This window comes from Zeugodacus cucurbitae, chromosome 5 (assembly GCF_028554725.1).
Source record: "Zeugodacus cucurbitae isolate PBARC_wt_2022May chromosome 5, idZeuCucr1.2, whole genome shotgun sequence".
Classification (NCBI taxonomy): domain Eukaryota; kingdom Metazoa; phylum Arthropoda; class Insecta; order Diptera; family Tephritidae; genus Zeugodacus; species Zeugodacus cucurbitae.
This window is the reverse complement of record NC_071670.1, coordinates 41,727,046-41,751,216: the sequence shown is the minus strand read 5'-3', so window position 1 is coordinate 41,751,216 and position 24,171 is coordinate 41,727,046. Positions and strand designations below refer to the sequence as shown.

The 24,171-nt window shown below is 35.4% G+C and overlaps 2 protein-coding genes across 5 annotated transcripts in view; one reads left to right on the top strand and one right to left on the bottom strand.

The window, feature by feature from the left end:
* The window catches only part of LOC105214673 (E3 ubiquitin-protein ligase highwire), a 132,767-nt gene that overhangs the window by 96,812 nt on the left and 11,784 nt on the right, over window positions 1-24,171 (bottom strand). For both annotated transcript variants that reach the window (XM_054231833.1, XM_054231834.1), the window contains exons 17-20: window positions 23,538-24,139; window positions 23,285-23,432; window positions 23,121-23,223; window positions 21,772-21,907 (exon numbers count right to left, since the gene is read on the bottom strand). In XM_054231833.1, coding sequence (XP_054087808.1) covers window positions 21,772-21,907; window positions 23,121-23,223; window positions 23,285-23,432; window positions 23,538-24,139 — 989 coding nt within the window. The remainder of the gene's footprint in view (window positions 1-21,771; window positions 21,908-23,120; window positions 23,224-23,284; window positions 23,433-23,537; window positions 24,140-24,171) is intronic.
* Window positions 976-21,748, top strand: LOC105214674 (uncharacterized). Of its 3 annotated transcripts, none has more exons than XM_011188228.3 (7): window positions 976-1,040; window positions 17,311-17,764; window positions 18,136-18,345; window positions 18,430-18,597; window positions 20,028-20,187; window positions 20,530-20,661; window positions 20,736-21,748. In XM_011188228.3, exons 2-7 carry the CDS (start codon window positions 17,387-17,389, stop codon window positions 21,290-21,292), a joined length of 1,605 nt encoding a protein of 534 aa, XP_011186530.1. In that variant the 5' UTR covers window positions 976-1,040; window positions 17,311-17,386; the 3' UTR covers window positions 21,293-21,748. The 3 variants fall into 3 exon arrangements, with proteins under 3 accessions (XP_011186530.1, XP_011186529.1, XP_054087811.1); XM_011188227.3 differs by having other exon boundaries at window positions 1,029-1,171; XM_054231836.1 differs by lacking the exon at window positions 976-1,040 and adding an exon at window positions 1,633-2,364.

Below are 24,171 nucleotides of genomic sequence, written 5' to 3'. Positions count from 1 at the left end.
CCCAAATCTACATGAAGAACGAATTTAACTTACAAATTTTTCTCAGTATATCTAAAGATCAACAGAGTGAAATTATTTTTTTGTTTTATTTTCATCACCGCCTATAAAAAAGTGTTTCTAAGGTGTTGCACGTAAAGTGTTGAAATGTGTTACCGCAGCTCTTCCCTCCCTGAGCAACATACATACGTCAATCGAATTAATTGCTCACCTGGGCGGCAACACAACATTCTAGCACATCCCCCGCACCCATTGCCCCGTCTACTCTATCACCTTACTATCTTATTTATTATGCCTTAGCATAATAGTACAGATTAGTGGAATGTCAGACAAGTCTATTCAATCTATTGTGTAATAGGGAATCAAACAAGCAACAAACACAAGTAAAACCGCAACGCAACCGCAAAGTGGCAAGAGAATAGTGTTGAATGTAGAATGAGCGGAAACCAGAGTGGACGCGGAGCGCTACTAAACAAAGTGGAAACATTGAAAAGTTGTTTTGTTTTTTGTTTGCATTAAGAAACACTGATTGGAGTGAGGTTAAGTGTATGGAAAGAGCGGCGAAGCTAAAGTGGAAGGCAAACAACATGAGAGCACACAAAACACGCGATAAATGTAAACAAAATCAATAAATGCAAGCACAAAATGCAGCAAGCGATAAATAAACAAACGAAAGCGGGGTACATTGATCGCTGAGAGCGTTAGAGCGTGTGGAGACTACGCTGAGCGACGCTCTAAGTCACAAGAGTGTTTTAAAACACTGTTTTATATAGCGTGAAGTATAGAAGAGGTTGGTTGTGGGCCAAAGTGTAGGCACTGGCAGTGGCTCCAACACCATTGCTGGGCTAGCTGCTATATAGTAGCTTTGAAGCGCGCCAAATGATGAACACAAGTGAGCCTGTGAGTAAGTATGCGTGTATGCTGCGACTCACTTGACGCGCTCACTAGCTGTTGGTGGTGGGCTTTGGTATGCGATCAGTATAGAATCTGACGTTGCGACCGGTAGATCAAGCGGTTTCGAGAGCGGGCAAATGACAAGTGTTGTGAGTGTATACGTAGTACACTATATAAGTGTGGAAGAATTGTGCGCGTGTCAGAATTTATTTATTTTTTAAAAACTAAAGTGATATTAGAATGATAAAATTTTTGAAAAAAAAAATTAAATTAAATTAAGGTATGTGTTTAGAAATATATAGAAATATATTATGTGTTACAAGAATAATTCAATTAAATAATGAAAATCACACTCGTGCGCAAAATATAAGCATAAGTAATAAAAAATTACAAAAATAAATACAAAAAGTGAATAAAACTCAAGGAAGTCATAAAAATGGCCAGCTGGAAGCAACAAAAATTAAAAATAAATATATGTACAACACAAACATACATATGTATGTACTTTAATATGTGCAAAAAATCATTAAAATGAATTTCTAAAACGCATAAAGCACGAGCCAATTGGCAACTAAAATAGCAAAAAAAATAAAATAAAATACTCATAAAGAGGCAAACAGACATCCAGCTAGCTATACAATTATATTGTAGACTCTTATGAGAATACAATCAATCATATTTACTTACGTTCCGACATTAGCAAACAGCAAACAGCCAACGGTGAAACGGTCAATGTTATGAGCGTAAATTTCTATATTTAATTACCGAGAGAAGGCCACAAGTAAACAAAACGACGCAAAAAAAACAAAAAATAATTTAAATTAAATGCGAAAAATACTTAATAATAAATTTTTCTAAAGGAATACGTATAAAAGAGCAAAGGCAATAGGGCAAACTAAGCAGCGACAATAAGTTAATAAAGCGAACCGTTAATGAGACAGTGTTTGAAAAAAAAACATAGAAGAACAGCAAGCAAATAAGCGCGTATTGAGAAAATCAACAAGCTGCTGCTGCTACTTGCAAGCCATATATAGATACACATACATATAAACATTCACACTCAAACACTGCTCCCTGACTGTAATCAAAGCCCAAGTTGAGATGCAAATTCGTTGCGCACAGCCAACAACGACGCATGCCCCAAGCCACTACTGGCTGGTGTTGTTGTATTTTAAATGCTTGTGAGGCTGCGGCTGGCGGTCGCCACAGTTCAAGCCACCACTGTCTAGCCAAGTTTGCCACAAGCACAGATTTTATTTCGCATTTTCAACAAAGCGCAAACACACAGCAGGTTAAACAAATTAGAAAAGCAACTGAGAAGCGCAGAAGGCACACAACGAGGCAACACTTTATGCGGAAGAAAAGTTCATAAGGTTCGTTGTGGACGTATACGTCTGCGTCTGCTCCCGCAAAGTTCGCCACGACTAAAGAATCCGCATGCGCCGCTGGTATTCCAGTGATTTGTGTACATGGGTATGTATGTCTGGCCACAGCAAGTGGATGTTGGAATGTAAAAAAAACAATACACAAGTAATATACATAGATACGTATGGTTCTGTAGGAATATGTTTGCGCACAAGTTTAGACGAGTATCGAACCAAAACTAAAATATATTCTAACTGAGAAGTACCGGAGTAATATAACGGTTTACAATGGATAAGATACTAGAAAATTTGACGCCGCTTACTGTAGAGCAATCACTGAGCTCGACCTGTCATGAAGGTCATACTTTTCCCGAATTCGCCCAGAATCGTTGTTGTTGTTGCGGTTAAAAATATTCATCAAACAATTAAAAGAATTCTGCCGAGTTGACACTACTTGGTCGTATAAAACCGGGACATTTCCTGTTACCCGTGGTAGACCTGTTTCCGGTAAGCCCGTGGGCATGTCACTAATCTCGGTCTTACCTACAACATACGAAGATCCTTGTGAAATTCTTAAACTTTCGAAGTAAAGTATTTCCCGTATAAAAGCCGAAAAGCAACAGTTACTAAAGAATCTTCGAAGTAGTGAATTTATAGGTTTGAATATGCCAGCGGACGAAATCTTATCATTGGCTAAAAGGTCAAAGCTAAATTTCTTTCGGACATAAGAGGAAAATTAATATTGTCCAGCTATTTTTATGAGTATCATCAAAAAATGGGGGTTTTTAAGTCCAGGGGTGATCCTAGTCCCAAGGGTGTCCCAATGGGCCTCCCTAGGTGCATCGATTGCCAACCACTTGACCTAACCTAACCTATAGTCTCCAGCCGATCCCAAGGTCAGGAAGGATTTATGTCAAGAACAATATTTATAGATTTAAAACGAGATTCTTCCAACAAGGGGATTCTTAGGAAAACTTAAACAGAGTTCCTCACCCATAACAATAATATGTCCCAATTGACATGACCCTTTCCTTTAAACCTGATGTTGTTGATTTATAATAGAATACTTTGGGACCTGTAACCGAGCATACGTGGATCCGTTAGATTGGTTAGGTAGACCTGCTTATTTTGGAACAAGTTTTTTAACCTTCCCGTGGTGCTTGACCAAAAATAACAACCGATGTATACAATTCCAAAAAAAGGAAAAGGATATTATGTCAAGAACAATATTTATAGAACTAAAACAAGAGAAGACAAAAAAGGCAAGGACAATATTAAGAATGCCTTCTTCAATCAGAACAATAATATGTCCCGATTTTCGCTCCAACTTGAACATTATCTTTCTTTACTTCTTTCACAAGTTAAACCTCTTCAACTTCCTGCTGGGTTTCAATATTCCTGGAATGCGTTCCAACAACAAACACACACATGATCGCCAACAGTTGGCTGCAGCTTGCCGCTTCATCAAGCCATATGGTGTTTATGCGAAAGCGCTTAGAAGTCACGTCTATATGGCAAATCTCAGAATTTTTGCTTATTTAGCCTTTGTCTTTGCGGGCTGCAACTGCAAGTGCAACTGTGTTTGGTATTCACTTTCGCGCTTGATTTCATTATTTTCGCATTTGAGGCGCTGACAAGTGAAAGGGGGGATGAGAGGTGAGGCTATAAGCAAAGCAAAGGATTGCAGGAGGTCCATGCAGAATGCAGCAGGGTAAACGATCAGACAATCCAGCGATCCGACGAGCATGCTGCAAGTTTATGCTTTCCGCATTTCTCATGCATTTATAAAAATAAATAGTGAGTGAATATTGAAATTTATGGCAAAATAAAAACGAAAGAATGTGAAATATTGCGAGGTTAAAGTATTTGAAAATCACAACAACACCATTGAATTCATACATATGTATGAATGTGGGCATCTTTTTCAGCCGAAACGTGCTGTCTGGCATTTTTGCTATGTTCCGTGATTCTTTTCCGCCTTTGCAAGCTATTTGCACTCATTTTACTATTTACGTAAAACACACCCCCAAAATTTGTGACTCTACTAACGGCGCAATTGAATGCGAACGCCAAAAACAAAAAAATAAAAAAGATTCGCAATTAAATTCACAAAAACAAAGCGAACAGGCAACGCAGTGAAAATGCGATTACGATTGCAATCAGTGCACACAATTCACCTCGTCGGGCCGCTAAAAACACCAATTGATGAAATGCATATGTAGCTATGTGCAAGCTTGAAAAAAGTGCCACGCTCGTTGGCTCATTACGTAAACAAAACGAGCGTAAAATATGGCAAACAAGATGTTTTTATTGACACACACACACACGAGCACACCTAGTGGGCCAGTTAGACTGTTTGACGAACTAACTAACCATGTGTTTGCTATTTATGCAATTGCAGAATGAAATTTACAGGGAGAAGGTGATGATGAGGGTCGGAAGGGGGGATAAGTGAGGGCGCAGTTGGGTGGCCAGTGTCACTGTAGGTTTATGCAATGACTTTGATTGCAGCCAACTAAGGTGTCACTTTCATTTATAGAAACAAATTGCAATTTTATGACACTTTAATAAGTCGATCAGTACATATTTGTAGACCGACACTTATGTACATACAATAAAATGTATCCGTCACGGCGAGAGTCAGCATTTCAAAATTTATTTGAATGGCGATGAGCGCATGTCATGATGCTGGAAATATGGAATATTGATGGGTCGCCCATGAAAAAAGCTGAAATCACTTTTAAAATTCTGAAATTATGCAAGCCAGCAATATACATATTTACATAACAAACATATTTACATAAATATGTATATATACTATATGATCATGGCCGTGTATATTTGCAAGCAGATCTACATATATACCTTAATAGACGCAAAGGTGATTCAATACAATGTAATTGAATTGTAGTGGATTGGCAAAAAAATAACACTAAAAATAACTCAAAATAATGCATAACAACTCAGCTTAGTGTCACGCCCACACAATTGTAATGTATACATACAATTGTATGTATATATATATACATTACAACCTTCAATACTATGCACTTATCTCTTAGATCAGCACTATTTTATTCCACTGATGTCAAACGGCTCCAAAAAGCCCCAGCCGACTCTTTAAAACTGTGCAAAAATCCTTTATTAAAATTAGGGTGTAACATAGCATATTATATTCACCTAAATATTTCAAAAAAAAAGCAAAGAACATCAAATGACAGATAAAGATCTTCTTATGGCAAGAATCTTTGGTCCAAGTCTATATCTACTGGTTAGTGCAAGGTGTTTAAATTTCCGAAAACATGATTATTACTGATATGAATTTGATAAAAGTCATGCTCTTCATGTTTAAGCTCAAATTACTGCAGCTTATTTTAAGTTGAGATCATGATCAAAACGGGAACTAAGCTAGTTCTAAAAGGTTAACTCTAACTAACTGATACCACAAGAGTTTATATAGTGCCATATCATAAACAATTTTGAAAATAGTGTACGACAATTAGGATCCGATATCTAGATGGCAAATGTAACGTTCTATCGTGGCCCACTGAATCTCCTGGAATAAGGTGACAGAATAGATTCAGTAAATACTGCTTAATCATAATTATATAAAGAATAGTATACACATAACTTTTAATTAGGTTAGGTTAGGTTATACTGGTAAGCCAATATGCCACACATAGACCATTTAGGTCCTTTGCGATACCAGATGGAGTGCCGTCATGTTGTCCACGAGGAGTAGTCATCCTTTAGGATGACTGCGCTTGACACGAATTTTAAAAGTTTTTGTGGCTTCACTTTCGATACCTCTTCCAGATTCTCATATTGTGAAGGCCCCAAGTAGCGAAAAAGTTACCTTGACAATGCAGGGCAGAGACACAGGAGATGCTTCATTGTTTCTATTGCACCTTGCTCTTGACGTTTCCTGCAGTCATCTCGATCTGTACGTCCCATTTTGTAGGCATGTGCCGCCACCAGACAGTGGGCTGTGAGTATTCCCACCAAACTCCTACTGTCCCTTCTATCGAGTGACAGTATGAGTTTGGTGTACTTCTGGTCTACCGTTTTACACATGGCTTTAGCGGTTTTACACCTCGGTATATTTGTCCAACGTGTTAGGATTTTTCTTGTCATGCCTCTCTCCAGATCATCATCAATTTACTTCATAGCTTTTGATTATATCAAACAAAAAGAATTATATTGGCAATGAAACTATAATTAAAAAAAATGACTGCGTTGTTCTTGTAGGTGCTAGCTGTGGACCCTTTAGGAGGTTAATATATACTACAAGTTCAAAATATTTAAATACCAAACTTTGAAAATACTTAATAAAACTCACTCAGAGTCCTACATATATCTGATATATATTAGATCAATAATACTAATTTTAATACATTTTGAAAAATGTTTAATAATTAGTACAGGAATTATAATTTAAAAATGTGAACCAAAAGGATTTTCCGAAATAAAAAAAATACTCAAAATATTCATATAAATTCCAACATATTTTATATTCAGAAATTTTCAGCAAATAATCCTTTCTTCTCCACGTAAGCACCGCCCTACAAGGTACTCTAACCTTAACATATTTTTAAGAATTGAATTTTCGAAGAAAATCGATTCACAAAAATGATGATTCAAAAAATATATGTAGTATGATTTTTTTTTCATGGCCAAAGGTATAAACGACAGAAATGTTTGGTATGTTATTGCTATTAAATATTATAAGTACGAGTAGTAGTTGTTCGTTTTTTTTAAATCACGAAAATTTTCAGAACAAATTGTTTGTTAGGATTAAGACCGTAAAGACTCCTAATACTGAATATTAGTGTGGGACAGTGTCAATTTTCGAGTTTATCTTTTATCATACTACATTCAAAATTTTGGAAGAAATCTTCCAGAAAATATTTGGGTATTCTCAAGGGTTTCATAAAAAATGTTTCATATTCAACTCAAAGTAAAGTCGGTACATATATAAAAACATATGATCCAAATACTGACTACAGTAACATTGATTCCAACATTAAAAGTGACACCATTGATATATGAGTATTATACCCGCGCTCATTGTACGACATACGGCTATGTATAAGCGATCATATTTAAATATAGCAAACGTAAATATAATATATATGTAAGACACACATGCAAAATAGACATGCTAAATTTGAAATGAAAACAAAGCAAACTTAGAAATTGAAGGTTAAAAGCGTCGCCAAACGGCGAAAAAAAAAAACAAAAACAAATTGTGGCAAAAAAATATAAACCAGTTGGAGGGCGGGTGACGAAGGTGCTGCTCGGGTTCGGGTTAACGGCGGCAAATTATTAACGCGCGTCGCACAGTGGCACTGACTTTGGGCAGCGGTGAGCTTCTTACAAATAAATATTAATTGTTTGACAAACGAAAATATTTACGAACTTCGATTTCTAATTAACGCAAAGCTGGTTTTCATTCAGCATTTAGAGTTGTTGTGTGGTTGTTTTGCGAATATTTCTTTACTACTATTAAATATCAATAATGCGCGGCAAACAAGCAACAAGTCGGCTAAAGCTAAAAAAGCTAGTGTGGACAAAGCGTTGAACGTGTGCCAAAGGTGTGCGGGGTCGCAAGCGAAGAGAGTATGAGTACAGTGCGCGAAATTTCATTGAAAACAGACTTGTGTTGTCTGACGTATAAGGCAAGAAAGTGCTTGACAATTGCCGTTAGCAATTCAAATACATTTTCTATATTTGCAAAATGTGTGGGCGTTGCTGAAAAAGTACACTGAGAAAATATATTGAAGGTGGCAATAAGAGATTTTTTACACAATACGCAAATTATAGCATTACTATTCCAAAGAAAATGAGATCTACACAATCGAAATTGAGCAAATTTATGTACGACCAAGTACTGTCACAACGAGCTTCAAGTCTCCATCATTGAAATCTAGAAACATATTGCCCTCACTATAACCATTAAATTTTTCTTGGAATGGGATATAATAGAATGGAATCGTTAATGAAACTTGAGGTCAAAAATTGAAAGTGAAAGTTTAACTTAAAGACAACTGCCCCGACGGGAAAGGTATCGATCTTTTATATAACCAGTAATAAGGGAGTTGACTAGCTGGTCAAACCTCTAGAGTCTCTTTTCGGAAAAATTCAAATATCATGCTAATCAAGGATAAACTACTTTACGATAGAAACCTATAATTGTAGTAAGTCCAGAACCGAAGTGGCACCGATTGTTCGTGAAATATACGTGTATTAACATATATCGAAAATTTATACATAGATCCCCATACACAACCTCTGAAAAAAGGTAGATAAAGATCCATCATAGGCTATGTAAGGCTCTGACGTTATCAAAGAAAAAACCCATGACAGAAACATCCAAGTGTCACGACAGTTGCTTTTGCATCATTTCATTATCAAATCAAATGTGCTTGAAAATGCGTCCAATGAGTCATAGAACCAAATACACAACAGGGTTGCATGTGATTCAAGATTCTTAATTTTACCACAACATATTCTTGAACTGCTAATGGATCCTTTTGAATTTTGTAACTATTTCATATAACACCATTCAATATTCTATAAAATATCATGAGAACTTTTCTAGAACGTATTAGCTCTATTTTGTAGTAAATAAATCGATAATACTTCTACCACCGGTAATATGTCAATCCAATCGTTCAATTTAGGTGTCTGTATAAGTCTTTGGCGGTCAACTCAGTATAGTGATTTGAGGTAGACACTCAAGATTCGTTCTGAACTCTTAAAGTTTTTTCTAATAACGTTCGCCTATCGGAAGGCAAGAGTTTTGCAACTCTGAGCGTATTTTGAACTGAAATATGTAGCTAGGAGAAGCTTTAGTCAGGCAGACTCGGTCCCTAAATATTTTAAGACAATATCAAAGCACATAGAAAAAACAGGGCTAAATACATATTTATCAAGATTCTAAAAACAAATTATATGTATTTATACCTATAATATATTTCTCTATAGAACTATTTGTAGAATATTAGTTTCTCCAAGAGATCATATTTTTGCCAAAGAAATTTCAAAGACTAGTGATAGTAAAAAATTTATTACAGTATAAAAAACCTCACAAAATAACCATTACAATAGACAAATTTTTATTTTTGGCACTTTCCCCCATCAAATTGCGAACTCTCGCATGACGTCTGTCATTGCAAAATATTTGCAAATTATTTGATTTTTTTACGGTGCACATGCATTGAATATAACTAAATTAACGCCGACACAGTGAAACTACGCTTCAATTAGAAATTGTTGTTATGCAAATGTTTATTTGCATTTTTTTATTGCAACCGCAAAGTATGCCATAATTAAATTCAAAGCATGCCTGACAAATTAGACTTTTTGCATTTTGCATTTCGCAGTATTTTTACTTATTTATTTGCTTGCTTTGTTCGCGTTTCTACAATTAAAAAATAATTACTTTAAATTCGCAACAATTGATTAAGTTATGTTTGTCAAAGTAAATATGGCAGTTTGGCGTAAGCAAGCAACAATTTAAACAACTCAATTAAGACAATCAGCTGTGAGGAAAAAAATAAAGATCGTTAGATATATACTAAGTTGCACATGTATAGAGAGGACTGTATTTTAAACAATAAAAAAAAAACAATTAAAGCGTTTGTCTGTCATAATCGAGGCTTAGCACTCTCTTAGCCCACTCACTTAGCACTCTCACAAATAATCCTCCATTGTAAGTAAGCTTTCTACAAAATTTACGATTTTTCCTGAACCAAGATTGGAACCTCTGATTTCTGAGTTCATTCCACTATGGTAGTCGCTAAAAATTCAATCAACATTTTATGTCGTGGGGAATTAAACCTCTAAAATGCTCCAAAAATACCATCCTATATTGACTTCACAACAAAAAGGCCTATTTTAATAGTCATCGCTAAATAAATTTCATGTAATCCAACTAAAGACTGAGTCATGTCAAAATTATTCAAGATGTTTGGGCTTAGGTAAATAATTGAGAAATCTGAGGTCGTATGACGCAGGAACACTGACCACTGAGATAATACAACTTGATATCAGAAGCACCATATTTACTTGGATAAACTTCCAACTTCCGGATGGTATAGTAAACGGACGAAATAGGATGGCGATAAACGAAAAGCTATAAAGTGCTACAGCTAAGTCACAAAGAAAGTTATGAAAACAAAATTTGGGTCAGACGATATCACTAGGGAAGGGCATATTTGGATGAAGGTTTTTTTCGGAAAGTGGCAGTGGGCCCACCCCTATTAATTTTATATCTTATAAACTACTAAAGCTATATAAACCAAACTTACTAGACATATTTCCCATTTATGTTCGATTATACACCATGAAAATGGTTGAAATCGGATAATAACCACGCTCTCCTCCCATACAAAGATTATGATGAAAACAGCTAAATGTGCGTTAACTCATTAACGAAAATCGTCGGAAGCACTAAATTTTACAGAAGAAATTACAAAAAGGAGCTGCAACTCAGAGTTTTATAAAAAATGGAAAATGGGCTTGGGACCACCCACTAATGGGTAAAAAACCAAATCTGAATAACTACTCGACCAACTTTCAACCGAAATTCGGTTCACAACATTTTCTTTTTCTTGGTATCCCAATGATATGGTTTGAAAATCGGTCCCATCGGTTTGCAACCTCGCCTACTTCCCATATACCACAATTTTGAAGTCCATCAGAATCGTTTACTTTGCAATACATAAAGTAAGCACTAGTGATATCGCCTGTCCAAAAGTCGACGAAATCGGACTATATGTGTTCAAGGCCCCAGATACCGAACATTAGAATCTCCGTGCTTGTGACCCATTTTTTAACGAAAATATAGGAAGATATCTTAGATAATAGTATTCAGTTACCATTAACAAAGATGATGTTCCGATTCTGACAAGCAAATGGGGTTTAATCGTCTAATCAGTAGTCAATTAAAGTCTGAAGCGGTAAAAAACTAGAAAGAATCATAATGATCAAGGAAGCTCGATTGTACCCAAAAACAACCGTAAGCTGTTGATAATAATCATGGCTAGAGTTCTACTAGTTTAATTTTAGACAAACTACCGGCTAGTTGACAGAGATGTAGATCTCATCAACATGTTGCAGAAGAACTCTAGCATGCCACAGTTTATGATTGCGGTTGGCATACAGGAAATGCAATGCAACAACACAAAATTCGCGTTAATTTAATTTCCTCCAATCATCAAATCGCTGCACAATGTTGAAGAGACACATTGCTAGCAAAGCAAGGGACCGTTGACGGATGCGTCGTCACACACAGTACGTCAGCCACTCAGTCAGTCAGGGCACTTCAACAGTAAATGTAATCAGAGTAAGTGAAAATAACGTTGCACTTTAAATGAGGTCTGAGGCTTGTTAACCGCAGGCATGTTAACCGCCTTCCGCCCACCACATTTGCCATACGCCTTCCAAAGCAACAGTCACATACCACAAACCGTTAATTTGTTTATACAAAAATGTTGTTGGATTGTATGTGTGTGTGTGTGTATCTGTAAAGTGCAGTATGGTGTCGTGTGGTGACTCTTTATTAATTTTAAAAAACTTTTCTTTTGATCGACGTGCGGTCAGTGATCCATGCTACTTAGCCACAAAGCAGTGATGATCACTTAAATGCTTAATCTTAGCTTTCAGCAAAAACAACTGTGTGTGACAGACAACAAACTTTGTATTAATCATATCTTGGTTGTTGTAGACATATTATGTATGTAAATTTTAAAAGTAGATAAATATTTTCGTGGCGCTTATTGACAAGCCATCACAAAAACCACTACACTGTCACACATACATACATATATATATACCGAAAGCTGGTAATTCGAGAACAAATATTTACAAAACTCATTTTGACTTGAAAAAAGTTTAAGCAAATCTTCACGCAAGCTGAATGGGATGGAAGAAGAAATTGGTACAATGGTTCCCATAAATATGACGCAATCATAAATGCATTTTAAAGTGCGGCGTCCCATAAGAAAATTTCCCTTTCATGTTGTGACCTAAATTCAATATACAGACGTGTGTTATGGGTCGCACATAACTATTGGTATATTGGTTTATGAAAATATTCGGTAATGACAAAAATTTCATCGACAGAGGTTTTTTTATACCCTGAACAGGGTATATTAAGTTCGTCACGGAGTTCGTAACACCCAGAAGGAAGCGTCGGAGGCCCTATAAAGTATATATAAAAATGATCAGTATGTTAAGTTTTCAAGATATCGTTTTGAAATTTTGCAGATGTTATTTTCTCTTCAAGAAGCTGCTCATTTGTCGGAACTGCCGATATCAGACCACTATATCATATAGCTGCCATACAAACTGAACGATCAGAATAAAGGGCTTGTATGGAAAACTTCCGCATTTTACTACATATCTTCACGAAATTTGGTGTCAGTTATTGCTCATAGAAATAATTTAATCTCCGAAAGAATTGTTCAGATCGGTTCACTATAGCATATAGCTGCCATACAAACTGAACGATCGGAATCAAGGGCTTGTATGGAAAATTTTCGCATTTGACGTGGTATCTTCACGAAATTTGACATGAAGAAATTGTTCAGATGGGTTAACTATATAACCTTAATGTTTCTAACAAACAACCCGGCTAAAAAGAATTAGTAAAATGTTTTCTTTTTTTTTACTTACTTTTTCTTACATCTTTAGATTTGCTGAAACACATAGTTACTAAAAGAAATGCACCTGTGAAGGGTATATTAGCTTCGGTACAGCCGAAGTTAATGTTTTTTCTTATTTTCATATTGTTTTTTTTTTCTTATTTTTTTTCTGAATGGTTCAACCCAATGATCTTCATTATAAATACCGCTGGGACCACTTGTTCGAAGAAGGCACTTAGATTAAAAGAGACTATTAGGTCTGGGTAACTCTAAGTCTATTCAATAAACCGGTGAGATTCCATTCCAGAGATCTGATCCGACGAGACCAAAATAAATCGATTTGGATCAGATGGTAGGCAGTGATCACTATCGTCAAGGCACGTAAGGCCAAACCTAAAATTTGGTGGCTTTGTTTTGTTCCACTTTTTGAATGAAATACGTTCTGGTTTTTGAAAATGCTAACCTCCATTTTTGCTAATAACAAATGTTTCGATTTGATTTTGGTTTTATTTTGTCTTTTATCCATGAATAAGTTAACATCTGTTGCAAACATTCGATCAATTGTTTAAAGAACTGTATGATCATGATATGTCATCAATTCTAAAAGACCTTGCAAACTATCGAAACGAACGGACAAATTAAAGGATTCCTCTAAATGTCTGGCTTTTTTTTTAAGAACAAAATCGAGCATTTATGAAACTTTCTACAAACAATAGCCAATGTCTCAAAATGTATGGTTTAACACAATACCAATGACATTCTAAGGTTCAACAAATTTCCCGTAGGAATCTAACGCCTTGAGTGAGTGAGTCAAAAGTGCTAATTGCTAATTTTCTTTTAAATAAAATAATAATTGGACCAATTAATGCCGGACTTTATATCAATAACATTTATAGGGAAAAAATACTTTCTTCTATAACTAGGTTTAGAACAGGTAATCGGCAGATTAATCCCAATAGTATTTCATCTATGAGAAAAGGTGGATAAATTGATAAACTGTTGATTAAATAATGAGCATTATTGTGTGGAAGGTATTATATAAACTCTGACTACCTTAATCTAACACTTTTCATCTGAGATAAAGACGAGTCTAATATTTAATTAAGACAAAACGTAACTTATTATTTCAATGTATACATTACAAGTGATAAATGAAACATAAACTGGTCTAAAGGGATCCATCTTCTCGTTCTAAAGATTTTAATATGTATTTATAGTTTACAACAGGTGTAATTTCGACGGAACCTAATGAGAAAAAGATCGTCAGGGTATACAAATTTGTCCAATTGTACTCATTCTTGAATCGGATGATCTAGTAAAACTCTCTCTCTACATCTTTTAGATCCATTAAGTCTATGCCAATTTTTGAGGAATTCTGTTGGCTGAATTCGACTAGACATCGATTATTCTAAATATTATTCTTCAAGTGTTTTTAGATTTTTTTTTTCAAATTGCTAGTCCACTCTCGAATTATTCTTAACAAAAATTATAAAATTTTTCACACAACAAATTCAAAAAGAAGAAACACAAAGAAAATAAAAATTATCTAACTATTTTTCCTACAAGGTTTGTATTGTACATATAAACAAGTATGGAATAATGACTATAGTAACAGCTGAAATGAACTGATACAACAAACAAATCTATAAATGAATAAATAAATAAATAAATGCAATGCAAACGAAAAAATCACAGATCGTTATAGTTAGTTATATAGGGGACCCGCTGATTGTCAATGGCAGCTACAAAGCTGTGCTTCTACACTCCGCGAAAGGCCTCGAATTCAATTAAGCCCATTAGAGAGGAAGAGTTTGTGCTTTGCCGATTTTGTACAGTGATCATGAGCTTGCCGCATTCTTTGCGCTGCTGATGAAGTTATTTAATTGTTCGTTTAGAAATGATGAACGGAAAAGTATGCACTCGCAAACATACATACATACATACATATGTATATACTGGTGATATCGAAACAAAGTCAGGGTGAAGCAAAAAAAAAATAAAAAGCACTTACCTAAGAAAGAAAAGTTAGCACAAGTACAAAGAAGACCCGTAAGAATTTGAAACCATAACTTCGATTATGAGAAAGAAATGAACCGAAAACTTATGTTATGTCTAGGTCTCCATTTTTGAAGCCAGTCATTTGAAGCCAGAATTTCGTTGACGGCGATCTTTTGGGCGATCTCTTTTGCCTTCGCATAAGAGATCGAATGGGAATGTTATGGCTTCTCGCCTTGCAAAACCAGTAGATAAATATATTATCAATTTTTGTTCCATCTGTTTTCACAGAAGGTCTTTTTATTTCAACTCAGTCTCCAGAAATCCAGACATTCCTTCATAAAAGCGTACCTATCTGACAGAAACAGAAATATTACGGTATACTCAAAATATGTAACTGTATCTCATAGGGATGTTTATTTAAAATCAAAATAAGTTCAGCGCGTGTGGCTTGCCTAAGTGACAAATGACTTTCAAAGAAATCAAATAAATCAAAACAATTAAAGCTCATGAACAGAAACTGAAACAGAAACAGAACAGCATGTGGCGTATTATTTATGATACTAGATTCCTAGAAAAAAGGTATATAAATAAGCGAGTGATAAAATTGCTAAGTGTTAACGAAGTCTTGTAGTTGTAGTTGGACTACTTGACTCATACGAATCATCGTCTTTAAAATTGTTCTTAGACATTCAGGCTGTCACAATTTGTGTTGTATAAAAATTCCTCTGATATGTGTCTATCAAACTGTCATGGCAGAAAATTTGCTGGAAACCTTTCAACGTGATCAGTTTGCATATCAAGGTCAGCGTAATACGTTTTTATCAAAAAACATACTATAGGAATGGAGCTTTGAATAATGCTAACCTGTTCAAACTCTAGCTACAGAGATCTTCTTTCGATGCCATTGAATCTGATTTTGTTGTGCATATCTGATTTTAAATCTAGGCGCAAAATTGCAGTCAGACATACACAAACCGAAGGTTTTTAGAACACTTGGGTTTAAGACAATTATCTCTATTGAGTGTTGAATATTTTTCGAAAATTAAAAAAAAATTATAGTATTAAACTAGAGAAACCTTCGAATAACAGAGGAATACATCCGAATTAAAATGTCTAAAGAATCGAAAAAAATGGACTGCATTCCTTAGTTTAATGCTCGAATCAGGTTTGGGGAAATAACTGACGATGAATAAGATTTGATTAAGATTAAGAAAAAATAATTCAATTCAAAATTGTTTAAGAGTTGACTTACTATAAAAAGCCTATATAAGAGCTTCGAAAATAAGACTATATATGACAAAATCGACTTTTTTCTGGGTATTGGGACAAACAAATTTTTGCCATGAGATTGAGTCGTATGTAAAAAATTGTATTCTCCGATTTTCGAAGTTAGCCTTAAAAATCGAAATATTTCGAAGTTCGAAAAACAGATTAAAAAAAATATATATTAATTTTCGGTCTAAGAGGGTCAAAGTTTGATCTTCGAAAAATAAAATTATATGTATATCGTAAAATACTGGACCCCATATAACATTTGTCATATAAGCTTGGCGGAAAAATTTTATACAACATTGAATTAAGAAGAAACATTCGATATCTAAATTTTGGATTTTTTAATAGCTATATCCATTTTTTATAAACTGTTTTTCGAACTTCGAAACCGAATATTTCGATTTTGGAGGCTAAATTCGAAAATCGAAAAAATACACTTTTTTACTTATCACTCAATCTCCTGGAAAAAGTTAATTTGGTTCAATACCCAGTCGAGTGTTGTACAGTGTAATCCAACTATCTCTTTAATATGACCAAGAGTTGTTCGAGCTATAGACTACTTACTGCAAGCAATATTAAACTGATCTATATTCGACGTCAATAATCATAAAGAAAATACACAAACAAATAAAGTTTTTGATAAAAAAAAAAATTGAAAATAATAAAAGCAAGCAATATTTCCCCGTATTTCATTAGGGTTAATTCAGCGAAAAACAGTTGAGCGATAAGATAAGAAATTAACGGTTAATGTGCATATATGAACACATGAATGCATACATATGTATTAGTAGGTAAATAATGATACAATTTTTAAGCTACGAATATATGTATGTATGTATGTATATTTTACTTACTTTAAATGGAGCATTTCAACTGCCGCAAAACCAATACAGATGCTATAGATACGTGTATGCGTGTGTGTGTGCGCGCGCGAAATGATATCGAATAACAAAAACAACAATAGGTACTACTTGTAGGTATTTAGTAATAGCAATGTGACAGAGCGTAAGCCAGCCCATGCAATCTTATCAGTTTGCCAGTTGGCGTGAGGAGCTCGAGTGAAACAGTGTTACACTTACTAATAGTTAGAAGAAGCTTAAATTGATTTTTTTTCTTTTTGAATTAAATGTATCTAGAAAAGTGCTAAAGCAGTGTTTAAGTGCTGATACATGAAAAAACTATGAGCAATTGCATGCAACATAAAACGTTACAATGGCCGCCGCATCGCTGATTACAGCGGATATAAATCCGCCACAAAGAACAGAATATAATAAAAAATGCAAAAATCAACAACAAATATTATTAAATTATACATGTAAGAGACAAAACAATTGGCTATGGCGGAATTGTCGGGGGAGCAACCAGCCAGAGTTTGGCACAGCAATGTATTGGCTGTTGGTGACGACATTGCTCACACTCTGTGCATCCTACAGTCGTGCCGATTACTATAGTAATAGCGGCATCTGGCAGCCACCACAGCCAATGATACCACCACTTCAACCCATCCCACCGCCTTTGGGTACCTTACAGAATGTCACTTGTATAGCGCATGACACGAAATTCACTTGTGATTGCCAGTATGTGAATCAGGTAAGTGCAAACATATAACATCTAACGGCATTACGCACTAATGTAGGAATTTATAAGCAATTTCATATAATAAAGGGTGGTTCTAAAGTAAAATTGCATGATTTAATGTTGGGACAACTTTTTAAGCACCAAACACTAAAATATCACTGATAAACGCTGCGCAAATTTAAGCCAAAACAAAATAAATTAAATTTTTAATTGAAAAAAAAAATTTTGCACCACCCTTCACATTGTAACTAATAGTTTATCTAATGATGACTCATATCTACCGTTATTTTATAAATTTCCTTTAATTATGCATTACTCTTACACATTCCGCTCTCTGCCACACTATTACATATCTCTCTTTTCATTACCTTTTCATTACTCAGCGCCTACAACTGCCTCACCTGATCGGCTACGTGTTCCAAGTAGAAATAAGCAATTGCAGATCCTTAACCATCGAGGCCAATGCACTCGAAGATACGCAAGGTTTGCGTAAAATCAATTTCAAGAATGTGGAAAATTTGATATTACACAAGTATGCGTTGGCATTTCCACGCTACGCCAGCAATACGCCGCTCATTATCGAATTCGAACGGGTATGTTGACAAGGTTACTTTCCCTTGCGAACAAAGAAATATTATACATAACTAATGGTATGTTTATGTGTATGCATTTTTCAGGTGAATTTCGAGTTGATCGATTCGCATGCGATCAATGGTAATATTGAAGAGATCTCATTTATCGGTGGACGCATCGATGTTATACATCCATTCGGTTTTACGACGATCAAAGATCGTGCCATGTTATTGAAAATGGATAATGTGCTGGTTAAGCGTATTGAACCACAGGTAAGAAGATGAAACAACAAGACTCAAATTTTCGATAGTTGTTAGACGTATCTCTAGGTTAGTTAAGTGAGAGAACTGAAGGAAGCATTTTATCTGGAGTTTAATGAGGCTCAGTGATGAGTAGATTATAAATTAAATGTCTCTGTTTTTATACTCTCGCTACAAAAGTTGCAAAGAGAGTATTATAGCTTTGTTTACATAACGGTTATTTGTAAGTCATAAAACTAAACGAGCTAGATATAGGGTTATATATATCAAAATGATCAGGGTGACGAGACGAGTCAAAATCCGAATGTCTGTCTGTTCGTCCGTCCGTGCAACGGATAACTTGAGTAAAAATTGAGATATCTCGATGAAACTTGGAACATATGTTCCTTGGGTCAGTGAGAGGGTTGCTTTCGAAAATGGGGACAAAATCGGACAAGTATTTTCCATTAGCATCAGACAACTAAGAATAAATTAATAGGACCGAAGCTTGAGTTTAGTGATAGCTCACATCACCTCATTCGCTAATGAGGAAATTCCTACGGCAGTAGGTTCTATATAACCGGAACTGACTCGGATTTATATCCAAGCAAGGACAATTAACTATATTATTTTGGGAAATATATCCACTACAAACCTTGATACATGGGCAGTTAGATTAGGTTAGGTGGTAAGGTTGTTCCCCAAAGGGAAACACACGTAGACTTCAAAAGACAGTGAAGCTTGGATCGCCCTAGATTAGCAATTAGAAGTCGAAAAATCACCATGAACCTACCACAAATATGCAGAGATTTTTAACTTCTATATTCGCTATTTCGCGAGCTTCTTCGAAAAAGTTAGATCCAATAAATTTTTTTCTTGATCTCGCAAAGGCGGGACATTCCAGAAGAAAGTGGTGAGATGATTCCACCTTATCCTCCTCCATGCAGCTTCTATAGATAGCATTCGGAAAGATTTTTACCCTTACAAGTAAGAACCCCTGCGAAGAGCTCAGTAGACCTCCCGCAGTTTCCTTAGGACAGAAGGATCTTGTGACTGCGAAAGTGCTAGTGACTGACCCAACGCTTGCCCAGCTCAGCCGAGGCCCTTCTATCCATTAGCAAACCGCAATAGGTCAACGGTGCTCCTACATGTTTCCATGCTACTAATAGTGAGTCTGACGTTCCTGACCTTGCAAGCCTTACAATTTTCCGCGATTAATACTAAGAACTGTAATCTATAAGCTTTCGGAAAAAATATTTACTTAACTTGACAATCAATTCACTAAGTTTTTGAGTTGGGGAGTTTATTTGTTCGCCTAATATCATCCTAACCGACACATTTTGGATGTATTTATGTGAAAATCGGTTAACCAATATATAAATTGTTCCATTTTCGTTCCGTTCCACCAACATTCCAACTATTTCTATGCAATTTGGTCGACATTAAATTTCTTTTCATTACAGGCCTTCAAGAAGTTCGCCGTTGAACAATTGGAAATCCGTAATTGTGTGTTCAACACAAATGTGCCATCGAAAGCATTTTATGAACTTGAAGTGCTCAATACACTACGTATACACAACAACAATTTTCAAGAAGTGCATTCGCATGCATTCTCCTTTAAAAGTGAGTATTAATTTGTGGAAAATATATGAATTTGTAGAATTTTCGAATAAAAAAAGTGTATCAATCGTGGTCGTGTTTAATTTAAGAGTATTTCAAGACAATGAGAGTCGTATACTGACAATTTATCGAAGACGCACACCTAAATCGATATAAATGATATTATTGAGTATTTTTGAAATGTAAACTGCAGTATTTTCAAAAATTTTATTTTTTGAAAAATCCATTTTTGTCATGTAAACAAAATAAATTAAGAAACACTGCTAATTACTGATATTTTACCAAAGTCGCACACCATGTAACTCTTTTCAAAAAGATAAAAAACCCTGCGCTCTTCATTTTCAGTTATCAACAAACTCATGATCACAGAGAACTATTTCGCGGCCGTCGATGCTGAGTGGATTGAAGCCTACGTGCGTGAAAGCGTGATAATACGCGATAATTATTTTGGTCTCACTAGTCCGATAGCCTTCAAAGGTAAGCGACCGCTTTATATATATATTTAATAATATTATAGGAAAAAAAAATCACAAAATTAACACAAATTCCAGGCATACACATACACCGCGATTACATGCACAGCGAACTGCTCGAGCTGCAATTCAACAACAACACCATACAACTACCGTTGGAAACGCGTCCGCTGGAATTCAACGAACGCTTTGCGCTCAACATCAAACAACTACGCTACGAGAACACCTATGGCTGCAGCGACTTGGACACCGCACAGAAACCACCGATACCCAAACAGGCATTCTTTCGCAACAATGTCGACAACATTTATGTGCTGGCCAAGCCAGTCAAAGTGGGCGCAACACCAATGAACGGACGAATGATCGCAGCTAGTCGTAGCAACAACGAATTTATCTTGTTGAACAAATACATCGAAGCGAATTGTCAGCCGCGTTCCTATTTGATATACATACTTTTAGGCGTGCTAGCGCTGGTGCTGCTGCTGCTAGTGATTGGCATCGTGGTGTGGCTGCAAGTGGCTAAGCGGCGAAAGAAACGCAAATTGGACGTTGTATTGCCCGAGCCACGCACATACAAGGAAACGCAAATCGTCTATCAGATCGAAAATGCGGGACTCCTAAAGACTGATCTGTGAGTGAGTGTGCTAGCCAGTAGCGGAGGCTGAGGCTGAGGCTGAGACTGACTAAGCAGTGGAGTGTTATTTTAGAGAAGCTATGCAAATTCTTTGCCACGCCAAAAACAAATTCTAATATATACAGTTATGATATAGAGTACAGTAATATATATATATAAATGTGTATACGAATATGTGGAGGAAAAGTAAGGGGAGTATATTGTTAGGAATTACAAGAAATCCAAATACGCTGTTTTACCAAATTGTACGCTTAAGTTTTGTAGTTGTAAATTATTGAGGTTATGTATGTATATATAGATAGGTGTATAAATAAGATAAATAAATATATAAGTTATGTAATGCATATCCAAATTTGAGGTTAAAACCGAATCGAAATGTCTCCACTACCAAATTGTGCTTTTGGCATACACTTTTATAGTCTCTCGAAGGCTATTATTCTTTTTTTTTTAATAATTTGTAAATTGTTTTTTTCCACTTACCCAATTGGTAGATACGACTCTAGTGCTTGATGTACAGTTAAAACTGGTTCAGAAAGCGCAAATCCTTTTGACAAGAGCGCATGATGTGCATTTATTGTATCCTCGACGCCGCCAAGATCCTCCATATCTTTGTCATCTGAAGAAAAGATTAGAAATTAAATAATAAATATTTGTATATAGTAATGTAAATTTAAATTAAATAATTAAGTAATCTATATACGACTATAACTTATAACTTCATTAAAAGAAATAAAATCATGAACGAAATTATTTATTTTTAGTTTAATTGCAATCCAATTGGATAACATCAAAATTGGTTCTTCGATTTGTTCCAACTATGCCAAAATTTCGAAACCAGGAGCCAGCATTTTTTGAAATATATAACTTTTATTTTTTCGAAGGTCTGTGAAAAACGTACACGATATCAATTTTTTAGTTTCTCAGTAACTTGTATACTAGAATTAATAAGGATGATTACAATAACATCGATTTCCAAATTCGAAGTCAGATAATTCGGTTTTCGAGACTAAGTTCGAAAAATAAAGATTTTACTTTTTAGCTCATTTTCGAAATTCGAAGTCAGATATTTATATTTTGGAGTTCGAAAAATTTAGAAATAACTTTTTGAATTACTTCGAAAAATTGAGAAATTACTTTTAAACTCAATTTCGGAATTGGAATTCGAAAATTAATTGTTTACTTATTCTTTAATCACTCCAGCCGAGTACTGTACAGTATAAGGATTAGAGTTAATAAAATATAACCAAACGCTAATAACAATGTACAACACTCGGACCAAACTATAATTTTCCGGGAGATTGAGTGATAAGTAAAAAAGAGTGTATTCCTCGATTTTCGAACATAGCTTCCAAAATCGAAATATTTGGATTCGAAGTTTGAAAATAGGACTTCTTAAAAAATTATTATTAATCACAGTATACACATATTAAAAAATCCAAAACATAGCTAAAATATAAATTTTCTTCTTAATTCAAAAGTATATAAAACATTTTCGTAAAGTTTATGTGTCAGATTGTATATGGGGTCCATTATTTTTTCAATATATAACTTTTTTATTTTTTTCGAAGATCGAACTTTGACCCTTCAGAGCATCTGTCAAATATGCTTGACCGAAAAGCTTTATACACAATTGAATTCAGACTAAAATGTAGACTACATCTATATTTTGGATTTTTCGAACACTTGGATCCAAATATTTATATATTAGAGGCTAACTTCGAAAATCGGAGAATACATTTTTTTCTCCATCTCATAGAAAAAATTAATTTGATCCAATACCCAGAAAAAAATCTATTTTGTCGTATAGTGTAATGATGCTCATAAATTACCTGGTAGATTTAGATCCTTCTTCATCAGATTTGCACTGCACATTCCACCTAAATATGCCAATTCCTGCTCGAGACGTATCAGGCAGGAATTTGTTGCACTCAGCTATAATAAAATTTAAGGTTAACATTAAATTACTGTAAATTTAGAAAACCTAAAAACTTACAGTTGAAGGATTATCATAGCCGACGACAAGGCATTTAAAGCCATAGCGATTAATATGTGGATCTTGGGCATACAATGAAGATGTTTCCAAAGAAAACTCAATACAATTACCGGGTAAAATCATAACATTTTGCATCCAATTTGAGGAACTGAGATACAAAATATTAAAATAACAAATTTAATATCGAAAATATGTATAGAAACCCTTAGTTTCAATATTCGAAAATACATTAACAGCAACTAAGTAAACTCACGTGTTGAATTTCTTCACCACAATCCAATCGCGATCCGCACTTGCGCCACTTTCCCGTTCATCCTTCGCGCCGGCGCTCTTATAACAACTACTAATCAACGCATTGCCCGTGCAACTCTGCGCACGCCGTACATTATTGTCGAGCATATCGAAGTAGTCCTCATTCGTCGGACACGGCTCCGTAACGGTCGGACGCATTGGTATAGAGAGCAATAGATAATCCTCTAGCTGCGCGGTGCCGCATTGTGGATCGAACTCGATGGTTAGCCACTGCACACAAGGTGGGAATTCGACACGCTGGCAGCTAATGGTGGCGCTACGGTATGGATGCTCGCTCTCCACCACACAGTAATGATTGCTAGTCGTTATGCTTTCGCTGCCATTGCGATCGCCCAACATTTGCGCCTCACTTTCACTCTTCTTACGTGAACGAAATTCACGATTATCGACGGCCATCGCGTTGCGTAAACTCTGCGCCGCCGCGGCAGGACTAATGGTAACAGCGCCGGCGTTAGCGCTTTGATCTTTCGTAGCGTACAATTGATTAAGAGCGGCGATGTGCGGCAGAATCTCCTTAATCATGCCAAGTATTTGCACGGAGCTCTGTTAGGAGGTGAAATAAATTCAATATAACC